The sequence below is a fragment of the Aquarana catesbeiana genome, linkage group LG03 (genome assembly GCF_042186555.1).
Source record: "Aquarana catesbeiana isolate 2022-GZ linkage group LG03, ASM4218655v1, whole genome shotgun sequence".
In the NCBI taxonomy this organism is placed as follows: domain Eukaryota; kingdom Metazoa; phylum Chordata; class Amphibia; order Anura; family Ranidae; genus Aquarana; species Aquarana catesbeiana.
Window position 1 is genome coordinate 661254904 of NC_133326.1, and position 25972 is coordinate 661280875.

The 25972-nt window shown below is 42.9% G+C and overlaps 1 protein-coding gene across 2 annotated transcripts in view; it reads right to left on the minus strand.

Annotated features, from left to right (window-relative positions):
• DENND1C (DENN domain containing 1C) overlaps positions 1-25972 on the minus strand; it is a 105419-nt gene that overhangs the window by 16942 nt on the left and 62505 nt on the right. For both annotated transcript variants that reach the window (XM_073622808.1, XM_073622809.1), the window contains exons 14-19: positions 21983-22084; positions 17501-17588; positions 15752-15792; positions 12957-13028; positions 8562-8618; positions 3841-3942 (exon numbers count right to left, since the gene is read on the minus strand). In XM_073622808.1, the coding sequence (XP_073478909.1) occupies positions 3841-3942; positions 8562-8618; positions 12957-13028; positions 15752-15792; positions 17501-17588; positions 21983-22084 (462 nt within the window). The remainder of the gene's footprint in view (positions 1-3840; positions 3943-8561; positions 8619-12956; positions 13029-15751; positions 15793-17500; positions 17589-21982; positions 22085-25972) is intronic.

Below are 25972 nucleotides of genomic sequence, written 5' to 3' on the forward strand. Positions count from 1 at the left end.
AAGCTACAAAGGAAAAGGAATCAGACGCCAGAGAAGTCACTGAGGTCATCAGGGAGTCAGTATGGGAATCCATAATGGAGACAACAGCACCTGTGTCAGGTAGGCCAGCTCCAAGCACATCATCAGCAGCTCCCCTTCATGCATTGGAGCCAGAATCTCCTTCCGAGAATGAGGATCCGAAAGTGTCAGCCGGATTTGACTTCACCTTAGTAGAACCCTTTGCAAAATCAGTCAAAGAGGCTATAGGTTGGGAGGAACCTAAGGAAGCTCCTCCGAAAAATTGAAAATACTTCCCGAATTTAAAAAGGGAACCAGAGACCTTTCCCTTCATTGAAGAGCTAGAAGATCTTATTAAGGACGAATGGGAGAGATCTGACAAAAGATCCAGCCTTAATAACAGGCTAGCGAAAATGTACCCCTTGAAAGAACCTAGGGTCAACTCCTAATTAACGCTCCAGTAGTTTATGCTTCTTTAATGCTGCTTGCCAGACATGTCACCCTGCCCATCGAGGACGCAGTTTCCTTTCCGGGACATGTTAGATTGGAAGATTGATTTGGAATTAGAAAAAGCATATTCCACGGCGGGAGGCGCCTGTAGGCCAGCAGTCACCATGGCATCGGTAGGCAGAGCTATCTCCAGATGGGTTACTAATATAGAAAAATAATTCCAGGAAGGAGCAGACCAGGAGAAGATAATTACCTCTCTCCAGGAACTCAAATTGGCAGGTGACTTTGTAGCAGAGGCCTCAGTGGCAAGAAGAGGTTTATGGCTAAAACCATGGGTAGCCAAAGGCGAATTAAAAACAAATTGGTGCAAAATTCCATATGACGGCACTAATCTCTTCGGTCGAAAATTGGACTCAGCCTTTTCCAAAGTAACAGGAGGCAAGTCAGGCTTGATTCCCTCCGACAGAAGACCAAAAACCCAGAAGGGTCCTTCTTATAGATGCAATTTTTCTGAAAGGTACAGGGAGGCAAAATCCTATAGACCAGTAGGGGAATTTAAAAGAAACTGGAGAAATACACAGTCATCTTTACTGAGAATGCAGAAACCCAAGACCATCCGTCCAAAGAGCAGAAGAAGTCCTTTTGAGGGTGCGCCTGCCCATCCTGTAAAGGTGGGCGCCAGTCTCAAGAAATTTGTACAAGTATGTACGGATCACATCAAAGATTCCTGGACCCTTTCCACAATCAAGTTCGGTCATAGGTGGAGGTTCATAGGCAGAATACCCAAAAAACACTTTCAGCCAACCAGACTCCCGTCTTCTTCAGACAAGAGGAGAATGCTACTTAAGTATGTAACAGAGCTAAAACAAAAGAGAGCTATCCTGGAAGTATCCTCATGTCAAAAAGGAAGAGGATTATATTCCCCCTTATTTCTAGTAAAAAAAAAAAAAACAGGGGATTTATGACCAGTACTGGATTTAAGGAACAACAACAAAAATATCAAGATAGAAACCTTCAAGATGGAAAGCCTCCAGTCCATACTGTTAGCAGTGAACCTAAAAGATTGGATGCTGTCCGTAGATTTGTCGGACACTTATCTACACATTCTGATATATCCTGCTTTTCAAAAATGTCTGCGTTTCTCAATCGGCCACCATCACTTTAAATTCCAGTGCCTACCATTTGGCATCTCTTCGCCCCCCAGAACCTTTACCAAAGTTCTTCTACCTGTCATTGCATTCCTCAGGGAGAAAGGACTAAGAAGACACTACTATCTGGACGACATACTGTTTTTAGCGGAAAGTCGGGAGACCTTGTTACAGCACCGGAAAATTTTGCTAACAACCCCTTGAGAACTTTGGCTGGTTAGTCAAATGGCAAAAGAGCAAACTACAGCCCACACAGAATATGATATTCCTAGGGGCAGAACTGAATACCAAACTAAACAAAGCACAGCTCCCTCAAGAGAAAGTGATGCCTCTAGTTCAGAATATGCAGAAATTAATCTCAGCGAGACATTTGCCAGCCAGAGTTTGTACGAGCATCCTGAGAGCCATGTCTGTGACTCTGCCCATGATTCAATGGTCTCAATGGCACATGAGAATGCTGCAAAACTCTTTTCTGAGGCAGTGGGATGGCGCATCAATGCTTCAGACAATTTCCGTCCACAGATGGGTGGACGCATTTGAGCAACCTCAGTAGGCACAGACCTTTAGTCCCTCCAGAGCCGGAAGTAGTCACGTCGGATGCCAGTCAGGAGGGATGGGGAGTTCATTATCGAGATCAAGCAGCTCACGGTCAATGGCAGTTTCAAGCAAACGGTGTGGTTTCAAATGTATTGGAGCTCGCTCAGATCAGCCTTTCAGGCTCTCATAGCATTTGCACCATTTCTGAGGGGGAAGAGCGTACTGATTCTGATTCGCATGGACAACAGAGTTGCGGTAGCTTATGTCCAAAAATAAGGAGGTACCAGGAGCCGCACACTAATGGAGGAAGTTCGCCCCATCTTGGACTGGGCACAAATACATCTGACCGACCTGAGGGCAGTGTATGTCCCGGCAATGCAAAACTTGTTGGCCGACCACCTAAGCAGAGAACTTCTCTCGAACAACGAATGGTCGTTGAGCCATCAGGCCTTTTCTCTTCTGACAGAGACTTGGGGAATGCCAGAGATCGACTTGGCAGCCACACCTGTGAACACCAAATGTCAAGGATTCCTGTCGAGAGCAACTTTCCCGTCGGCCGAGGGAATAGACTGCCTGATCCATCCTTGAAATTTCAAACTAGGATACATATTCCCACCAATTCCCCTAATCGCAAGGTTCCTATCTAGGCTCAGGAGATCATCTGCTACGGTAATAGCAGTAATTCCTTTCTGGCCAAGGAGGCCTTGGTTCACAACCTTATTACAACTCAACCTGCAGCAGCCACTGGCTCTCCCGGTAACATCGGACCTCCTATCCCAGGGTCAATTCCTGCATCCAGCTCCGGAGAAGTTACACTTGATGGCATAGAGGTTGAAAGGAATAGGCTGCTAGAGCAAGGCTGTTTTTCCAAGAGGTGATTTCAACACTTTTACTGGCCAGAAAAAACACTAACAGCACGTACACGCAAATATGGGGAAGATTCTGTTGTATGACCCAACAAAGAAATTGGAATCCAGTATCACCAGAACCCCCGCAAATTTTGGAGTTTCTCCAATCAGGTATTAATAAGGGGTTAAGCTCTATAGAATAGACTCTGCCCAGTTGACAACGGCAGACTTTGGGAGAACCATTGTTAGAGCAAATTCTACAGCATTATAAGGAATAAACATTATTTTCTTGCACCCACCCGAATGGTGAGCTATTTCCCAGTGTGTGCTGCCATGAAGGCGTCAGGAAAATAGAAAATTGTATACTCACCTTTCTGTAACTTTCCTTTCCTGACACATCTTCATGGCAGCACACAGAAGCCCGCCTGTTTTTAGAAGATAGATACAGAGAATGAAGCGGGGTGTCTCTCTTGAAAATTTATAGTTAACCAATCTTGTCAGGTTGTGGAGGCGGAGTCACAACCCAGTGCGCTACCATGAAGATGCATCAGGAAAGGAAAATTATGGAAAAGTGAGTATACAATTTTCCATTTTATAGTGTTGGAAGTCCTTTTGCCAGGAAATAAGGTGGGCTCTATTTGACTTGCTGCAGCTTCTAATGCACATTGCAAGAAATTCCCAGCGTGCCGTGAAATGATCAGAGAAAGCTATTTCAGTACATGAGAGGAGGTTGTACAACTGTGCAAGACTGAAGGGTCAGCTTTAAATATCTTTATTTGAAGTGTTAAATTGGTGACTGAGAAGGCATGCATTAGGAGAAATATCAAACCTCAAAAAGAACAAGACTTAAATTTTTTTACCTGTCCAAAGTGCTGTGTGATTGGCAGCCGGTGCTGCAGTCTGTCATGGTTTTGCGTTGGAGATCCATCCGCTTTGAAGGAGCCCATACGTTGGATCTGGTCCTGCAGGATACAGATCAATATAACTGTCAGATAAAACATGGCTGCACCATTAGGGCTCATGCATATGCCCATAATGAAATACCGATCATTGATGCAGATTGCAGATGCAAATCTTTCTGGCAAATATTTGCACAAAGATCCTGCATAAAGATGCATGAATTGGTCCATAAAGTGCTTACGCTTATACATGTATAGACATCTGTACAGCATATAAAAGAGTAAAATTCCATTGTATTAATTTACGTAGGTTGCTTTTAATAAATGCCCTGCTCAGAATTCATATTAAATGTAAAAATGTGCCAATTACAGTATTAAAATGAAGCACACTGCCACCTTCAGGCAGCAGTGCCATGCAGGCTGAAGAGCTTATTTAATGTGAATACAACTCCACCCTACTCGTGATCACAATAAATTGGCAGTCATGGTGATCACATTATTGGAAACCACCCTGATTGGTTCCTCAACTAAAGGAAACCCAGAGCTGTTGTTTGCCAGTGCAGGCTGAGAACAACTGCTGATTTATTATTATTATTAACCAGCGGGGACACCTGTACTATCCGGCCCTATAAGGTGAGGTGCCTCTACTCCATTCAGGGTTCTGGGTTTGGCTCTACTAGTAAGCCCCAAAACGAGGGATACCCGGTATATTGTTGAAAGGCTTTTCTGTTTCTGATGATTGGTAATCCTATTTGGCGAGTACATGAAAAAGAAAGCTGTACTTTTGAGGGGTATCTATACTGTTTCCTGATATCCACATATGAATTCTAGTGGCTGGTTTTGTGGCCCCTTCCCCTCCTGCATTGTGTTCTAATTGATCTACTCCATTTCACTCCCAATAGAATTACCAGTGACCTTGGTCATGTTGGAGATCCAGGTGTCACATACGAAAGCTGAATGCCTTCCCATACTCGGAAGTTGATCCTTTGGCAAGATTAATTTGATTTGTCTGTTCTATTGGGTATCTTTTGACCTTGTCAGTTAATAGGGTGCTGTTGGTCGTCATATGTTATTTTAATCAATTTTGTAATAAAGAGATATTCTATAATTACTGCCTCATGTTATGCCCACAGAGTCCGCCTTTTTTCTGAGAGAGTTTCTTAACTCCCTCAATCCTTCTACAACTGCTGATTTATGTAGTGAGGTCCTCGGGCCTCCTGAGGCCTAATGATGATCTCCAGAGTTGGGGACAGCTGACATCCTTCTGTGTAGATTGGGTTACAAGGCATTGTGGGTGTAATGCAAGGTAGATTGATGGGCGCCAGACACTTCTTGAATGCAAAGAGATTTATTGTCTCTTAAACAGAACTGTGGGAGAGAGGGTTAGGGCCAGGACACCCTTTAGTAGTTGCAATGTTAATTGGCAGACTCAGAGACTTCTATGGGTAGACAGCCATGCAGGGAAAGGCATCCAGCTGGACACCACATCTGCATGAGTAGTGCCGCTGTCACCTATGGCAACAATCTTGCCATACAGTTTCTAATAAAGGTTGCAACTAACTTCTTCACTTTTTCTACACTCTCCTATTTTAGAACTTCACTCAACTGAGCTCCCAGTCTTTCACTAGACTACCTGATTCACTCGCCACTGGATCTCCTGAGCTCTTCCAATCTTCTCGCTCAGTATCTTCCTCAAGCTTCACCCCTGTGTCCCTGCAGGGTCCCTAGCTTGGCACTCACAGATACTCCTCAAGCGTCACCCCGCTGGCCTGCTTGGTCCCTGGCTTAGCACACAATAACGCTCTGCAAGCGTCACCTCCACTGGCTGGGTCCCCGGCTGGTGAGAATAAAGCTCTGGTACTTGCTTCAGCTACTCACAGTGGTCCCCGGTAATAAGGTGGATGGTCCCTTAGTGGCGACAGCTTCTCCTCTACCCCCGACCACAACTGGTTCTCCAGCCGGCAGAACTGTTACTTCTGGTTACAAAGAAAGTCGCAGTCCCAGCCCTATGCTGCTCTCTCTTGCTTCTGGATAGGCTCCTTAGCCAGCCTAGCAGCCAGATCTTCCCGGGATAGGCCTCAGGCTTCTGGCCTAGCAGCCCAGGGCAGCACAACACGCGTCCACCCAGACACAGAACCCCGATCACCTGACTCCACCCAAATAAATAGGTTCTCCCAGCAGGCCAAGGCACCCAAGAAGATCCCTGCCCATTGGCTGAGACACCCCATTCATTCTTAATCTGTCCTTGCAATGCCCTTGTCTTATCTAATGTCACCAGCTACCTGGCCACCTATCGACAGAAGAGAGAAGTGCAGCAATTCCAGAATTAGGGCAAAGTCAATTGACCTCCTAGCAATTGGCCAATGCAACTATCACTTGGCAAATAAATTTAATAGCAACCCTGCCTAAACATCAGGTTGCTACATCCTGCCCTCCCCCCAAGCGATCTGTTTTGTTGCTGCCTTCACCTACCTCAGTTGACTGGCAAACTTTAGTATTTCACTACCTAAATCTGACATTATAGCCACACAAGGCTTGCCATGATCGGTGGTGGAGAGGCTGAAAGAGACAGCATGACAGTTTGGAATCAGTGCTTCTAGGGCCGACAACTGGAAGAATAGCCAATCGATCGCCTATCATTTCAGTTGCACCGTACACAGACACAGTGAACTGTAAGCATACAGCACACTACTTCAGTGCCAACAAATGCACATACATGCAGAAAAAAAACAAGAATGACGGTACTGGCAGGCAGGGTGGCATTCTTAAACAGAAGGAATGTATTACAGGCAGTAACATGCTGTGCGGTTGTCTCCTTGCAGCTCTGCTGCCTTAGGCCACAGCCTGTGTTGGCTTTGCAGCAATCTGGCCCTGGTTCTTAAAGCATGTACCTTTATGTCTGAGAACAATAATATCCAGGTTGCAGATGCCATCGGTTTAAAGAAACAGAGCAGGACCAAATGAAGCAGAAGCAATTGATGTTGGTAAATGTACAGTATATAAAACAACAATTGCCACGCTATGTGAATGATGATACATGCAAACATAAGTTACAATGGTAAGTTCATGAAGGAGTCCATATAAAAATAAATAAATAAATAAACGTGATGAAATCCTTGTGATTATATTCAAAGATGATGGACGACCATACACCCAAGTGCACCTTCCACCGTGATAATACAAGATGTTCCCTTACCAGAAATCTAGACTCCACTTTATAGGAACCTAGTCAAACATGGATTCACATTTTATGAAGGATTTATCCACTGGGTATGAAGGATGATAACATCATGGCCAACAGTGCTGGTCTTCCACTCTCTCTCATAAATGTTCTAAGAAAAAAGGAGAAAATCGCCACATAGTGTAAAACTGTGATGGTTTTATTGAAAAAAACGCTGTTAAAAGTTTCCACCAGTCCAATAGGTGTAACACATGGATAAAAATTCCTACATAAAAATCTGCAGATCAAGCTCAAAGTAGCGTGGTGAAGTTGAACATAGACTCCGCTCTACTAGTTTCGTCATGCATGATGTCATGTGATGCCCTAGATGACGTCATGTATGATGAAACTAGTAGGGTGCAGTCTATGTTCAACGACACCACGCTACTTTGAAATTTATCTGCAGATTTTTATGTAGGAATTTGTGGACTTGTGGAAACTTTTAACAGCGTTTTTTTCAATAAAACCCATCACGGTTTTACACTATGTGTTGATTTTCTCTTTTTTTTCATAAAATGTTTATTAGAAAGAGTGAAAGACCAGCACTGTTGGCCGTGAAGTTATCATCCTTAGTATCCAGTGGATGGATCCTTCATGATGTGCGAATTCCTGTTTTACTAAGCGTACTAATCCCAATGCACACGTTCCTGTTGAAGTGGCTGTAGAAATGAGTGGGTGCTGCAGTGACCAATGGCTGGAACCATTCAAAGTAAAAATTAAAAAATGTCTCCAGCACACCAAGGATCTCCAAAAATAGGTCCAGAGCTTTAATAAAGATCACATAGTTACAGCAGTGAGCAACGTTTCAGAGCCTCAAAGGACCCCTTCATCAGGCATGTTTGACTAGGCTCCTATAACCTGGAGTCTAGATATCTGGTCAGGGGAACATTTTGTATTATCACGGTGGAAGGTGCACTTGGGTGTATGGTCGTCCATCATCTTTGGATACAATCACAAGGATTTCATCACATTTATTTCCCAAGTTTTTAATTCTGCCTGTGTCCCTTCAGGGAGATTCCCCCTCGTTACTTGTTCTGATGACCATTGTTACCAAGAGAAAAAGTAAAAGGACAGCCAAAATATTACAGTTTTTACCAGAACAGTACTAAAGGGAAACTATTACAATGATGACACCCGTTTCAGTAGCATCTATCAAAGGCACATTTCCTTCAAATTTGGGGAAATTTCCATTGACATTGTGTTGCATTAACAGGAGAGGAAACCCTCCGAATGGACATACACAGCAGAAAAAAAAAAAAAAGAAAAAGTGACCCAATAAATGGTTTAGGAGGCTATTGTATGCCATTCCTGCCCAAGGAGAGGATTCCACTAACCCTGCTGTGTCATTATAAACATAACCTTCAGAACCTACCAAATGGAGAAAAGGAGAAGCGCACAAGATTGGAAGGCATAGGGAGCTTAAAGGAATCGATCACTGACCAACTGACCACTGAATTCTTACCTTGTGTTTAATGCGTCTCTTCATTCCCTGAAGACCAGTCTTGGCTTGACCCTTTGCCTAGAATGAAATCAGACCAAATATGACACCTCCAAACACACCAAAGCAAGGTAAAAGAAAGAGATGTAGTGTAGGTGCCTCCTCTGGCCCATCGAAATTCTGCCCACCACATATTAAGACAAATCTGCACTCATTTCTTGTAACTTTCTTCTTGGAAACCAAGACTGCCTGAAAAATAGCATAGTCAGAAGGTTTGAAGTAAGCAGGCACCTGATTTTTCCCTTATTCCTAACATGTGTCCTGGTTATTCCCAATTTAATTTGATACTAATGCAAAGGAGTGAAAATATGAGTTTCCACAGATGTGGTGGAGAAAACTGACCCCACCGAGTCAGGGTAGTATGCTGAGTCAACAGTATATAAACAAGTGCTTAATAAGGTATTGCTGTGTTAATTGTTTTTTCCTGGTTGGGTTGTACTTTCTATTTAAACTGCTGTGTTTTGTGCACTACTTAGTTATATCAGAACAACGCTTCAAGGCTTCCCCCCCCCTCCTTTTTCAAGAATGGCACTTTTGGAGGTGGAGGGGTGGGGAATGGGTACCTTATTTTGACAGGTACCCACTCTCACTTCCACTCCGATTGCCTAGACTCCCCCCTCCCTCCTCACAGTCTTCTGGGACCTATCACAGGTTCCAAAAGACTGCAGGACCATTCACAATGCACAACCCCAAGCTGTCACAGCAGGGTGCCCACAGTTAAGATGCCGGTGCTAGGAACCCGAAGACTAGTGAAGAACTAGCCCGGGTGAGGATGGTGCTGGATCGTGGGACAGGTGAGTAGCTGTTTGTTAAAAGCCAGCAGCTACAGTTTTTGTAGCTGCTGACTTTCAATTTTTACACAGGAAACTGGAGATTCTTTTTAATGTTGCCCAGAAGAGGTGGTGGTACCTGAGAGGCAAGGGTTAACTCTGTTGGCCAGGTTTTCCTGGGCTTTTTAAAAGGTGCTGACCTCTGCTGGGTAAGACAGTTAAAAGGGGAACTGCCTTTAGATAAAAGGTCCATTGCTCTATGCATGGGAAGTGAACAGGAGCTGAGCTAGGATGTAATGGCCACTCTGCTGATTAACCACCCCTTGCAGGAGCCCAGTTGGGGTTCCAGGGATATGGAATTGTGCTGCTGAAATGGACTAATGGACTAAAGACTTACTCACCTGTTTAAGGCATGACTATCTCATGGGGCAAAAGGAGCACCAGGAGCACTTAGAAGATCATGTACAGGAATGTGTATTGAAGATGTCTTTGAGAACTGTTCATTTGTTATATTTAAACTACTTCAAAACACAACTTTGCTGTTAATTCATTGGCCTTGCCACTAAAGGGTGCATGCTTAGAGTATCTAAAGAACAGGGCTTGAGAGGGGACGGAGATGAGTTAATGAAGATACGCAGAGGTAACTCGAACCTTCAGCGCCCTGGTGCAAGAAACCATGACAGAAACCATGACAGGCCCCCCTGACTCCCGGCTGGGGCCCTTCCCACTGATCCAGAGGCCCTTTACTCCTGTCACAGGGCCCTTTATTACAGTCCCATAGCAGTCCCCTTTCACATGTTCTGCAGTGGCCCCCTTCCTGCTGTCTTGAGGCTGCCCCACAGTGGCAAAACGCCAGGGCCCAGTCACAAGGGCGACCTTTTCTACTCTGGCAGTTCTGCCACTGGTGTCAGTAGTTTTTATTTTTGTTATTTTATCTAGGGGGCAGTAGGACTTAGGTCAGTCAAAGTAGGTGGTCAGGTGTAATTAATACTACTTTGTTGACCCTCATGGACTCCTCTGCCCCTCCCCTCTCTTCTGGGACTTGTAGTCGGCCTTCTCTGGATCTCCTTCCCCCATGACAGGTCCTCTGCCCCCTCCCATTGACTGGTGTATGGCTCAGGAACAGGAAGGCAGGGCCGGCTCAGTGATGGGCTTTGGGTTACTAATCTCTAATCTCTTATCCAATGACAGGTCCTCTTTACCCCTTCCATGGGCCAATGAAAGGTTCAGGGACAGGAGGGTGGAACAGGCTCAGTGACAGGGGGGTGTGGTTACCAGTCTCTATTCCCCTTCCCATGACAGGTCCTCCTAACCCCTCCCACTGATTGGTATAAGGCTCAGGGAAAGGAGAGAGAGTGGGTTCAGTTACAGGGGGCTGGGTTTCCAGTCTCTTAATCCCCTCCCCCTATGACAGGTCTTCTTTCCCCCTCCCACTGATTGGTGTATGGCTCAGGGACATGGCACGGGGTTAAAATTAGCATATCAGTCTGGCTCATGCGTGCTCCCACCTTGGGCTGTGGAAAAAATCGATTTAAATCTTGAATCGAGTTGGGAGGTCAAATCGATTCAAAATTTAACCAAATCGATTTTTTTAGATTTTTTTTTTACCAGGACCGGTGCTGACACCGTGCCAGTCCTGAGGAGCTGCGGGCAGGAGTTTTTAGGCGCGGCTTCGGCCTAGTCTGCGAGGCCAGATGCTCGTGACTAGACCGAAGCTGCAGCCTCGCCTAAAAACTCCTGCCTGCTGCTCCCCAAGACCGGCGCTGACACTGCGACCGGCGCGGTGTCCAAAAAAAAAAAAACTCGGTTCGAATCGTGAATCGAGTTTATTTTTAAAAATCGCAAATTTTTTTTTTTTTAGAAAATCTCCCAGCTATACTCCGACCATGCTGTCACTGTCCAGGGGGACAGGGGGGCTACTGTCTGCTCCTTTCCCGCACAACCACACTGTCATATCTCACTCTCTGCCTCCCGCCCCACTCCCTCCCATGCTCTCTCGCACTGTGCTGGGTACTATGGGTTTCGGTACAGGGGAGCCGCATGGGCCCCCTGGAGCATGAGGTTGGGTCACTGAGACCCCTATAGCTACGCCCCTGAAGATACGGTACAGAGGTCTAACGTGCAGTGAAGCTATTCAGATGAGGCTATATTACCATTGTCAATGACTACAGTACTTGTGTCTAGTGCCTATAAGCAGCCAACTGGTTAAGAAATGGTGACTTGGCAAAGGTGACAGAATGCCCTGGGAAGTGAAGGAGCTTGTGAGCTTAGGCTCCTTCCCTAGGGAACAGAACCCTAATACTGGGTCTGATTCGTGGAACAGGACATCCTAGTAGCCCAGTCTGGGAGTTCCGGGAAGATGGAGTGAGGCCTCTTGGGTTAATAATCTCTGAATATGTAGGCGAGTTCAGCTTCCTAGTATCAAAGTGGATGCCACTGGGAGTGAGGTGACTGGTAACTGGGCTGGTGGAGTCCGGTACAAACTCGGTATTGGCTCAGAAATGCTGAACAACTTGAGTAGAGTGTGAGAGAAGTATTCTAAAGCGTAATGAGGACCTGTGTCCAAAGTGAACAATGTGAAGTGTTGGCCACGGAGTACAAAGAGTTAACTGTATTCTCATGGAGGAGCCTGATTGAGGGGAGAATAGGCTGAGGGGTGCTGTTAGCCTTTCTCCGCTAGGGTTCCTTCTGAGGATGCTAGGTATCCTTGAGCAGTGATCAGTGCTGAAGTGATCTCCTACCTACACTGACCACCAATGCAAGAGGGCACTTCTAAACTGACCATCAATATTAGGGGACACCACAATTTTTACTGTCTGCATTTCTTTTCTGTTATTATTCATTTAAATTAGAATTCCAGCTTTTCAAACACTATAAATAGTTTGTGTGTGCCAAGCTGGTCCTAACAAACTATTTCCATTACATTTTGATGCCGCTGTTGTGTGTTCTGTAATATACCCTAGTAGCAATAGCTGTGTTTTGGCACCAGTATGGGCATTTTTTTGTCTGCTGCTAGAATAAAAAATGTCTGGCTGAGTGCTTCTCAGCCAATCAGGAGGAGCCTTGTATTTTTATCAATGAATACAAGGTTTCCTCTGATTGGCCAAGGTGGAAATTCTAATATCATTACCTACTACTCACTCCAAGAGCACCCAAATGACATGGGTCACCTATTATACAGGGTCCCACACCAAGATGGCTGCCTGTGATCAGAGATTACAGCATCCAGTCAGACAGTTGACCTCTCTGAGAGACTGACAGAGTCCATGAGGGAACAATTCCCCTAAAGGTCTCCACTTCATCTGTAATAATGGCACAGTGCCACCTCCAGGACAGAGGGGAACCTGCTCCCACCTACAGACCAAAGAGAGGCTTTTCTGGGCAACAAAGGTGATAGCAGGCATCGTGTCATATCTGCTGTTAGCCAGGACTTTGACTCTTAAACACCTCAAAAGGTTAACAGGTTCACTTTTACATGTTGTGAAATGTTTTAAAATAAGGTTATTGTTCTATACGCAGAAAAGGCTAAATGATTCCATACTAAGTCCAGGACTGAAATGAACCCCAATTAAATGAGGAAGGTTCTTACATATTTTAGCATGTTCCTGACAGTAGGATGTGTTTTGTTCTTCATATTATTGATCAACGTGCCTCCTCCTTTCTGGGTAACAGAAGCAAAGATTTGAGACAGATACATTAATGCATACAGTATATACGGTAGACTATTATTTAGAGCATTACAAAAGGCTGTATAATATCAGATACTGGCATTCTGATTATATATTGGATATCGTTATAGTGCATAGTAAGTCAAGATTCAGTCTTTAAATCAATTATGAATAGATAGGATGTGTTGTCATGAATATGAAGGCATTAGTGATGTCACTGGTCTCTAATGAATGGATAGGCTGTGTTCTCATGAATATGAACGGTCGTGATGTCACTAGTCTCTAGTGAATGGATAGAATGCGTTCTCATGAATATGAACGGTCGTGATGTCACTGGTCTCTAGTGAATGGATAGACTGTGTTCTCATGAATATGAAGGGTTGGTGATGTCACTGGTCTCTAGTGAATGGATAGAATGCGTTCTCATGAATATGAACGGTTGTGATGTCACTGGTCTCTAGTGAATGGATAGAATGCGTTCTCATGAATATGAACGGTCGTGATGTCACTGGTCTCTAGTGAATGGATAGACTGTGTTCTCATGAATATGAAGGGTTGGTGATGTCACTGGTCTCTAGTGAATGGATAGAATGCGTTCTCATGAATATGAACGGTCGTGATGTCACTGGTCTCTAGTGAATGGATAGAATGCGTTCTCATGAATATGAACGTTCGTGATGTCACTGGTCTCTAGTGAATGGATAGAATGCGTTCTCATGAATATGAACGGTCGTGATGTCACTGGTCTCTAGTGAATGGATAGACTGTGTTCTCATGAATATTAAGGGTTGGTGATGTCACTGGTCTCTAGTGAATGGATAGAATGCTTTCTCATGAATATGAACGGTCGTGATGTCACTGGCCTCTAGTGAATGGATAGACTGTGTTCTCATGAATATGAAGGGTTGGTGATGTCACTGGTCTCTAGTGAATGGATAGAATGCGTTCTCATGAATATGAACGGTCGTGATGTCACTGGTCTCTAGTGAATGGATAGAATGCGTTCTCATGAATATGAACGGTCGTGATGTCACTGGTCTCTAGTGAATGGATAGGCTGTGTTCTCATGAATATGAACGGTCGTGATGTCACTAGTCTCTAGTGAATGGATAGAATGCGTTCTCATGAATATGAACGGTCGTGATGTCACTGGTCTCTAGTGAATGGATAGACTGTGTTCTCATGAATATGAAGGGTTGGTGATGTCACTGGTCTCTAGTGAATGGATAGAATGCGTTCTCATGAATATGAACGGTCGTGATGTCACTGGTCTCTAGTGAATGGATAGGCTGTGTTCTCATGAATATGAAGGGTTGGTGATGTCACTGGTCTCTAGTGAATGGATAGGATGTGTTCTCATGAATATGAAGGTCTCAGTGATGTCACTGGTCTCTAGTGAATGGATAGACTGTGTTCTCATGAATATGAACGGTCGTGATGTCACTGGTCTCTAGTGAATGGATAGGATGTGTTCTCATGAATATGAAGGGTTGGTGATGTCACTGGTCACTAGTGAATGGATAGGATGTGTTCTCATGAATATGAAGGTCTCAGTGATGTCACTGGTCTCTAGTGAATGGATAGACTGTGTTCTCATGAATATGAACGGTCGTGATGTCACTGGTCTCTAGTGAATGGATAGGATGTGTTCTCATGAATATGAAGGGTTGGTGATGTCACTGGTCTCTAGTGAATGGATAGGATGTGTTCTCATGAATATGAAGGTCTCAGTGATGTCACTGGTCTCTAGTGAATAGATAGGCTGTGTTCTCATTAATATGAAGGGTTGGTGATGTCACTGGTCTCTAGTGAATGGATAGGATGTATTTTCATGAATATGAAGGTTTCAGTGATGTCACTGGTCTCTAGTGAATGGGTAAGATGTGTTCTCATGAATATGAAGTTCTCAGTGATGTAACTGGTCTCATGAATATGAAGGTCTTAGCAATACAGAAAAGGAGGGTTCCCCTAGTGGTGGACTTTACAGGCACATATAAAAGGGCGTAAAAGAGTATATATAGTATAAAAAATGTAGTTTATTAAATAGAAAGACAATAAAAATATGACAATAATATAGCAACAATTATTGGGAATGCAAATCAAGCAATTTCACATTGGTACAGTGTTTAAAGCGATACTCTTGCCCCCGACGCGTTTCGGAGTTAATTAGCCTCCTTCCTCAGGGGTGGGTCTGAGGAAGGAGGCTAATTAACTCTGAAACGTGTCGGGTGCAAGAGTATCGCTTTAAACGCTGTACCAATGTGAAATTGCTTGATTTGCATTCCCAATAATTGTTGCTATATTATTGTCATATTTTTATTGTCTTTCTATTTAATAAACTACATTTTTGTACTATATATACTCTTTTATGCCCTTTTATATGTGCCTGTAAAGTCCACCACTAGGGGAACCCTCCTTTTCTGTATAGTTTTAAAATTTTGGATGTGGCACAACCTCACAGTCGGCTGCCGATCTACATTATCTGTTAAGGTCTTAGCAATGTCACTGGTCTCTAGTGAATGGATAGGCAGTGTTCTCGTAAATATGAAGGGTCTCAGCAATGTCACTGGTCTCTAGTGAATGGATAGGCTGTGTTCTCACTGATGGACATTTTATTTTTGGTGCTTTTATTAATAATGCATAAGGACAAAGCTGTTCTGGCATGGCGCTAGACCCCAAATGCACCATTATTATGTGCTCATAAATCTTACTTTACCTTGAGGTTTTCTAGCCACAGCTGGTAAGACCGGGAGGCCCCTGTGGAGAATTAAAAGATATTTCACATAATATAATATTCTGCAAAGATTGATTAGAAGGGAACTTTATTATATACTAAACACAAGCAGTATTGAAAGCACAAGTCTTACTAAACAGCTAAATCCATGGCTAAAATGTAAGGAGGAAATGTTCTAGTTACATATTTTATTCACATGAGAAATACAGGTTTCCAACTCTTTGGGCTACAAGAAGCACTCTGGATTATCCAAGTTGTAATGTCACAAGAGCCTTTACACTCAGATCCTCTTCCACAAAGCATTGCCACTGCTTCTTACAAGTTCCTAAAACAAATGGCTTTGAATTTAATTGGGTAAGACCTTCCGACATTACTCATGGAAAGTACCAACTATGTGACACCCCAAAAATGCAGTAACTTGTAACCCAGTTCTCCATGTGACTATAAATAAATGTTTGTGATAAAGACATGGATAAGTGAGTTCGGGGTGGAGGAGCTTGACTAGCCTCCACCCCTGACCTCAACCTGATAGAACACCTTTTGGGATGAATTAGAGCGGAGACTGAGAGCCAGGCCTTCTCGTCCAACATCAGTGCCTGACCTCAAAATGTGCTTGTAGAAGATTGGTCAAACATTCAAACATAGACACACTCCTAAACCTTGTGGAAAAGCCTTCCCAGAAGAGTTGAAGCTGTTATAGCTGCAAAGGGTGGGCCAACTCAATATTGAACCCTACGGACTAAGACTGGCATGCCATTAAAGTTCATGTGTGTGTAAAGGCAGGCGTCCCAATACTTTTGTCAGTATAGTGTCTGTTTGAAAACAGCATCTTCTCAATATAAGACTTTGATTCCTTGGAACCTCAAACTTTGAAAAAGAAGCTCACCTACAAAACAACATTCACATATAAGATAACGACCTTCGAAATGTGAGATTTTGAGTCATCTGAAAAATCCTATACATTTTTAGTATGAACTGTAATTTTTCACCCATTTTTCATCACACAAACAATATTTTGCATGTCTAGTTTGTCATTATAAGATAGTCAAAAAGTTATACATTATGCAGTAGTTATGACATTTTTAATATTTACTGTACCAGAGAACATCAGTTGTATACTATATTTTCAGCTAATGGACAGATCTCTAATTGGAGAAAGTGGTTTATGTTTTCTGAATGCTCCTTTAAGCTTGAGTGTAGTCTGATGGAAAAGTGTAACTCTTACATGTAATATATAGCGGCTTTGAGCATATTTTCCTTATTTAGTACAGTCAGGCCTAAAAATGTTATATTTCTTTTTTTGTCAGGTAAAGGCAAAAAAAATTACATTAGATATTTTTTATTTTCAGCTATGCCAGCAGGTGGAGCACTAGTCCCCTTTTTCATGTTTACCTGTCTTTTCTTAGCTGTTCTGTTAAAAAATAACATGTTTATAAACCTCGGTAGTGCAAGTTAACAATTTGTACACACAGGTGAATTTCTCACCTTACCTATAACTCTCTATATAGGCCGCTTCAGTCCAAACTCAGCATGTATCAGTGGAGTGACTATGTTACAATGAGCCTTTTAGCTCAATGTACACTTTTACACCTGTCGGGGACCAGAACCACCTGCCAACTATCCCCTTTTAGCCATCAGTCAACAGGATTTTGATTACAACTATTCTTCTGTAAGACACTTTAATTAAGGTAGACCTCAAACCATACAGATCACCACCAATGGGCTCAGTACCTGATAGTCCACATTTGGTGACTTCTTGCTCAAATACATCTGTGAATTCATCTCCGGAATTCAGCTTCTCCAACCGACTGTCAATAAACTGGAAGGCAAAATGTACGTTAACTAATGTCTTTATAAATAATCCAGTCCGTTCTCCCGAAGCCAATCATTAATAGATTAAAATATAATAACACATTCTGCTCTGCCCCTGTCTCTAATGAGCTCTCTGAAACTTGATAACAGCAAATTAGACTGAATGTCTGGCAACGCGCGGTGGCCTGGGAGCTGTGTCTACTGTCAATATCTGTTAAGGGTTTCCTTAGATCTCAGCCAAGCTTACAGCCAGGGAACTTTATTAGGTGATCACCGTTTCTTTGTAAGACGTTACTGTATACTGTAAATCACAGCCTCGTAAAACTGATAGATTTCATCTTCCATTAAAGGCAAATAATATATTTCCATTGTAAATCCCAAATACAGTAAGTCAGTACTTCTGCCAGAACTGATTTTCTAGTAGGGATTGAATTTGCTGAAATTGATTTAGCCAAAAAACTGACAATTTTGCCAAAATTTTGTTGAAAATTCATTTCAAATTTTGCCATATGGAGTGCTAAGATAAAATGTGCTTACTTAAAAAAGGCATGTGGTCACTATATCAGCATTGACATGGTGATTACACAGCTTTCATGATCAATAAGGCTGGTGTTAGTATTAGGGCTAGTGTTAGCGATTAGCTTAGCATTAGTTTGGCCATACATTGGTGGCCAACTAACAGATTCCTCCAACCACACAAACGAAATTGATGGAGGTATCCCTCCTGCCGGGACATTGTATTCTGATAGTGGGACCCAATTATGTCAGAATACAGTGATCACCAGCTGCAGCTGATTGCCTGCAGCCACTGATCAGCAAAAGTTTTTCAATTTATCCATTCGTCAGAAGTTGCTCTAACGATCAACTTTTGTTGCTGCTGAACTGGCCAAATTACGATCCATCTATGTCCAGCATTAGGCGTAATCCATCCCTCAGTATCTAATGTCTTATCCTCAGCTAATAAGGGCCATTGTTTGGCACAGAACAGGTCCAGGATAGCTGAAAGGAGCCTCCCTAATCTTCAGATGGTATTTTAAGTAAATTATATTGTTAAAGACTACCAAAAAGCACTTTATTTTGCTTTCCTCAATGGCTCCAAAGAATCTTGAACATAGGGTGCAGTTTTCCAAAATGTCCAGATTGTTCAGCAAAATTCACAAAAGCAAAAACTCTCAATTTAGCTTATCCCAATTGCTTATTTTCCATTCGCCGTTCACACCAACAGCAAATGTGTACATTTATAAACTCACTGGTGTATGCATTCACCACCAAACTATTTAACATGAAGAGTGGGATTTTTCTGAGGCCACAGAAACTTCTCCAATAGCCCCAAACCCTGAAACCTGAGACTGGTTAAACACCTCCCAATCACTGCCAGTACATGAAATATAGCAAGAGAAAAACTCACCCAAGCTCTACCGCTATATAGTATAGTTGGTGTGTAGAGTAGTCGGTGCTCTGGCTAATTAAGCTCACAAAAGATCCATAGAAAGTACAGGCTGGCAACTCGACAGCTTCTCCATAGAAAATATTTATTTAAGCATTACAGCAATAACATCATCCAAAAATTCTGGCGCGTTTCGGCCTTAGGCCTTCATCAAAAGCATAAAAATATGACATTAAAAACAAGTATATATAAGGGAAGCAGCCCTTGTGAGGTATGAAGGGCATAAATCACTTAATTAAAAAATCAACCCATTAATTGGTTACAGGTGGAGATGACCAGACATGTTCTAAACCAAAGAAAGAAAAAGTATCAAGGTTACCTCCATGCACTGTCTTGAAATGTTTAGATACATTAGAAATATTCTTTGGCATTTGGATTGACAGTGTCATTATAGTGTTCAGAGACCCTGATTCGTAGGTGGCGAATGGTGCAACCCACGTACTGTATCTGACAAGCACTACATTCCACAAATGTTTTTTGTGTCCTCGCCTCCTTAGTCTTTCTGAGACTACAGTACATTCTTTCTCATAATCTTCATGATCAGAGCAGTTCCTTTTTGCTCGCACAAACTCCCCCACTGGTAGTGCATGTATAGTATGAAAGGGTTGACGACTCGTAGCAAGCAAAAGTGAATTGCCAGTAGATTGCTTTCTGAAGGTTTTTGTAGTTACCCTGCCACTGTCGATGTGTCTAGTAAGTGTTATATCCAAATAATCAATTCTGACAGAGTGAAAGTGATGACTGAACTCTAAATTCAAATGGTTGTGTCAGGGCAATAGCTGTAGGATGGGTAATTCTGCCAGTGTCCATTGTGGTGGCGCCAGGCGAATATCTGTGCACATGCGCGCACGTAGGCGCACAACGACGGGCACACACAGGTGCGCAACAGCGTGCTAACGCACGCGCGCACGCATCGCGGTAATCATTGGCGCCCTTTTGCCTATTTAAACCTGCTGCTGGTATACGCTGGTTGCTGGATTATCATCAGCTTCCTGTGTTCCCTGTGCCTGTCGTTATACCTGCTTCCTGTTACTACCTGGCTTGCCTGACTACTCCTGTTTTCCGCCTGCATTGACCCCGGCTTGGACCTGACTATTCTTCTGCTCCGCATCTGTACCTTGATCATCCTCCCCTGTTTCACCTCTGGCTCGGCTACCAACTCCGTTCCTGATTATCCTGCTGTACCTTACCTCGGACTGATTCCTGTGCTGTATGACCATTGGCCTGGCTCTGACTCCGCTCCTGGTTGCTCCACGGCTCCATACCTGGAATCTCTCCTTGCACGGTTGCCCTTCCACCTTACCAGCGCACCCCAGCAGCGCCCTGCTATCAGCTACTCAGCAACAGCGCTCTGGCAACCCATGCACCTTTGGGCACCGTTCTCCCTGTCTCATTCCCAGGGTTACACTGCACTACGCCTCCTCTGTAACCCAGCCTCACATCCAGGACATTGACAGGTTGTTATTAAGATACTGAAGAAAATTCACTTTTGCTCTCTACGAGTTGTCACCCCTTTCATACCATACATGCACTACCAGTGGGGGAGTTCGTGCAAGCAAAAAGGAACTGTTCTGATCATAAAGATTATGAGAAAGAATGTACTGTAGTCTCAGAAAGACTAATGAGGCGAGGATACAAAAAACATTTGATTGATAATGGCAGGATCAAGGCGGTGAAAAAGGATAGAGGTAGCATGCTAAACAATGCAGAGAACCCTAGTATGAAAAGACAGTCCCATTGTAATAGAAATAAAATACATTTTGTTACTACTTACTCTAGACAATATAATCAAATTGTAGCAATTGTCCAAAAGTGCCTTCCCATTCTATATAAGACATTATATGACATTTTACAACAGGGATATCGTTCTTCCAGTCCCCCACGGACATGGTACCACTAGACCTTTTCCTTGTGGCACCAGCACATGTAGACAATGTAGAAGACACAGAAAAACCAAAACTGTCACCTCTTTCTCCACAGGCAAAACCTACACTCTTAAACATTTTATTAATTGCAGCTCTAAATCAGTGGTTTATGTAATGGAATGTAGTGCTTGTCAGATACAGTACGTGGGTTGCACCATTCGCCACCTACGAATCAGGGTCTCTGAACACTATGATGACACTGTCAATCCAAATGGCAAAAACATTTCTAATGTATTTAAACATTTCAAGACAGTGCATGGAGGGAACCTTGATACTTTTTTTTCTTTGGTTTAGAACATGTTAAACAGTCTACAAGAGGGGGGGATACCCATCACACCCTGCTCCAATGGGAGAGGTGGTGGATACGCACGTTAAATACCAGAATGCTGTTGGGTATGAACAATAGGATGGATGTTAGCCTGTTTTTTGAAATAATGCTCTGAAGTATAGCAATAATGATTTTTTATTGAAAATCTTCCACTGTTATATCAGTGGGACTGTAATGGTTAACATTTCGTGCTCTTTGTTGAAATCCCCTGTTTTTGTGTGTGTTTGCTTGGCCCAGGTCTGGTCATCTCCACCTGTAACCAATTAATGGGTTGACTTTTTAATTAAGTGATTTATGCCCTTCATACCTCACAAGGCTGCTTTCCTCACATATGGTTGTTTTTAATGTCATATTTTTATGCTTTTGATGAAGGCCTAAGGCCGAAACACGTCAGAATTTTTGGATGATGTTATTGCTGTAATGCTTAAATAAATATTTTCTATGGAGAAGCTGTCAAGTTGCCGGCCTGTACTTTACATGAAATATAGGGCTGATTCACGAAAGAGCCCAGACTCCAGAATTACAAATGTATTGTCAGGAAAGCAGTTTCATGTGGATGTACATTGGTTTTATATGCACAGGCAGGTACGCAATGGCATAGGGAAATATACGAACAGTATATAATAAATTAAAATAGTGTATTTCTTAGCAAGATGGAATGGAAAATCTGACACTCCCTCTACCAAAGCCCCTGCTCAGACCTGTGAGAAGAGCTGGAGGTGGACGGCATTCTGCAGGAAGGATCTCATGGAGCTACATTTGTGGTTGAGAAAGGTCTCCTGGCAGAAAGAGATTGGTTCCCCCTGTGCAAACACAATAAGCATAAGTCCTTGATGAGTCTTTGATTGCTGAATTAGCACTGGACATTTTATCACTTATAAGTATGTACCAAAGAAGAACTTTTCCTGACAGTTTTTTTAATTTTTTGGGTTCAGTTCTGAAGCTTTTGTTGGATTCTCCAATTAAATAGCCAGCAGATGAAAACATAGTAATCTGTAATTGGTGGGGCACACTTGTTACTAGCAGAGCTTTGCATTAACTTCTGGTTGTGTGTCTTGTTGTTAAGACACTTCCAGCAACATCTCTGAGAACAGGGATTTTTGATAAAGGAGTGGGTTTTGGTGGTACCAAATCATGGCATGGAGTTCACACGGAAATGAGGATTCTCTCTTTCTCCCATGTGATGATGTTGGATGCCTAATATAAGAGCACCAGTATTATGTGGGGAAGTACAGTAAAGCTGGCCATACATAGTTATATTTTTGTTTAAATGTTAGTAGAAAAATCATTATTCATAACACTCTTACTGCACTTGCTATTGAATCAACTAATTTAATTCAAAAACCTAAAAAAGTTTGTCCAGACCTTGAATGGAATCCAAGACATACTATGTTAAATAGGTTTCATTACAATATGTATGATTTTTCAAGAACAAAAACTACATTCACAGTTAGAAATTCTTCCAGTCGAGAAAAACTTTCCATCCTGCACCCTCAAATTTTCTCTTCACTAAGGTTGACAACAAACGTCGATTTAAACCCACTAACCGTTAGAAAGTCCAAAGAATGTTTGAAAAAAATGAAAATTTTCCTACAGAATTTTACTGGCGTATGGCCAACTTAAAACCCAACTCCAGGAGGGGTTCTCTCAGGATCCAGAAGAAGATCAATGTCATACCGAGGTGAGTGAAGGGGACCAGCCTGTGAGGGTTAATATGTGCCACTTTTTTAGCCTTCCCCAGGCAAAAATAGTGTCAGCAAGGGATGTGAAATATAACTGACTTCACCAGATAAGGAAAAATAGACACCTGGATGGATGGGTTAAAGGGGTGTGGAAAGGAGGGATGGGAAAAAAATATATTTTGCTTGGGCTATGATCCTCATATCTGAAAACATGGAGAAAATACTTGAGAAGTAAAGAAAAGTTTTGTATAGGTCTCTTGTGCCACTACTGTTAAAGTGAACCCGTTGCTTTTCCTTGTCTGTGCAAGGTTAAGATTCACTTTAAAAGGACTGAATAACCTATTATTCACATATTTTAGGAGCCTTACATCCCACCTCCCTCCTGAGACAGAAGAAACCTGACCACTCCCACTAAAATCATATGGTGCATTGTCTTCTCCCAGATAGATCCTTGACTGTTGAGCTTACTTCCAATTAATTCCAAGAGGCTCCATCACTCAACAAATGTAAATGGTAAAATTAGATGCCGAAGCTCACTTTGTCTGAAGCGATCTGCACCGATACTTCTGAATATTGTTACTTTTTCACATCCAATATCCTCCGCACCAATGGCTTACGTTACACAGAGCCCTGATGAAGGGGGCCAGGAAACCCCCAAAATATGTAGGCTTTCTTATGCTGAATATACTGTATTGAAAAAACAATACATCACTTATTGGATAGCAACATGATCTAATGTCATATTTCTGGAGGTTTACTTCCTGGTTGATACAGCCAGGTGGACTAAGTTGGAAGTTGCAAGTTGACCCAGCAGAGTGTTGATTCATGCCCCCTGGCAGGGAAGTAGAGCCTGGCTCCAGGACACCTGGTTTGATAAAGATTGAAGTGCTTGATTAGCATGTCTGCAATCAAAGCTTCAAAGATAGCCACTGCTGCCAAGATGACTGATGGGTTAAGCTACAGAAGATCAAAGGCCAAGATGTCTATGAAGATTTGACCCAGGTTGGACAGTGGCGATTCATGGACAAACGCTGCCCCCTAGTGGACAATACAGCAGGCTTCCTGGAGAATGGGCATATATTAGAAGAACTACTGCTTGGCAATACCTCATTGGACAAGGAGGCAAGTGGGGGTGGCTATGAGTGGGTGTGAATGTGAGTAAAAAGAGCACACACAGGCAATTCAGCCCTTCTTGTTCTTGGTACAAGCCTGGTGAGCCTGGTGGCTCTCTCTCTTGGTCATCTGGGCCACATGGCTCTCCGCCATCTTGAGCCTGACGATACAAAGCCTCACGGAGAGCCTTGTGATAAGTATCCTTGATATTCTTGTATTATATATTATGATATGATGTGTATTGTTGGTATATGTTTGTGTTTGTAATATCTTTCTCTAGTATTTCATGTTAGCTTTCTTTTTTCCTTGGGAAATAAATAAGACTTTATTACTTATAGACCGTGTGTTTGGTTTCATAGCTAACCTTGTATTATTGTGATATAAACAGTAACATATGCTCAGCGTTTTTAGACTAACTGATTATAGGGATTAGACAAGTTAATACATAGGTACAATAATATTTATTGTATCATTTTACTTCATCACTCATACTTTTTATGATTGGTGTGGGACTCCTTTCTTTGCAATCACTTGCATCCCATCTGAAGCATCTGTGGAGGCTTTCTTTGTGTATGTAAGCTGCCTATCCAGAGTCATTGCACTTAACCATTATTCCTGTAGTATACAGTGGGGACGGAAAGTATTCAGATCCCCTTAAATTTTTCAGATTTATTAAAAAAGAAAAACTGAAATATCACATGGTCCTAAGTATTCAGACCCTTTGCTGTGATACTCATATATTTAACTCAGGTGCTGTCCATTTCTTCTGATCATCCTTGAGATGGTTCTACACCTTCATTTGAGTCCAGCTGTGTTTGATTATACTGATTGGACTTGATTAGGAAAGCCACACACCTTTATATATAAGACCTTAAAGCTCACAGTGCATGTCAGAGCAAATGAGAATCATGAGGTCAAAGGAACTGCCTGAAGAGCTCAGAGACAGAATTGTGGCAAGGCACAGATCCGGCTAAGGTTACAAAAAAATTTCTGCTGCACTTAAGGTTCCTAAGAGCACAGTGGCCTCCATAATCCTTAAATGGAAGACGTTTGGGACGACCAGAACCCTTCCTAGAGCTGGCCGTCTGGCCAAACTGAGCTATTGAGGGAGAAAAGCCTTGGTGAGAGAGGCAAAAAAGAACCCAAAGATCACTATGGCTGAGCTCCAGAGATGCAGTCAGAGATGGGAGAAAGTTGTAGAAAGTCAACCATCACTGCAGCCCTCCACCAGTCGGGGCTTTATGGCAGAATGGCCCGAAGGAAGCCTCTCCTCAGTGCAAGACACATGAAAGCCCACATGGAGTTTGCTAAAAAAACACCTGAAGGACTCCAAGATGGTGAGTAATAAGATTCTCTGGTCTGATGAGACCAAGATAGAACTTTTTGGCCTTAATTCTAAGCGGTATGTGTGGAGAAAACCAGGCACTGCTCATCACCTGTCCAATACAGTCCCAACAGTGAAGCATTGTGGTGGCAGCATCATGCTGTGAGGGTGTTTTTCAGCTGCAGCGACAGGACGACTGGTTGCTATTGAGGAAAAGATGAATGCGGCCAAGTACAGGGATATCCTGGAAGAAAACCTTCTCCAGAGTGCTCAGGACCTCAGACTGGGCCGAAGGTTTACCCTCCAACAAGACAATGACCCTAAGCACACAGCTAAAATAACGAAGGAGTGGCTTCACAACAACTCCGTGACTGTTCTTGAATGGCCCAGCCAGAGCCCTGACTTAAACCCAATTGAGCATCTCTGGAGAGACCTAAAAATGGCTGTCCACCAACGTTTACCATCCAACCTGACAGAACTGGAGAGGATCTACAAGGAGGAATGGTAGAGGCTCCCCAAATCCAGGTGTGAAAAACTTGTTGCATCTTTCCCAAAAAGACTCATGGCTGTAT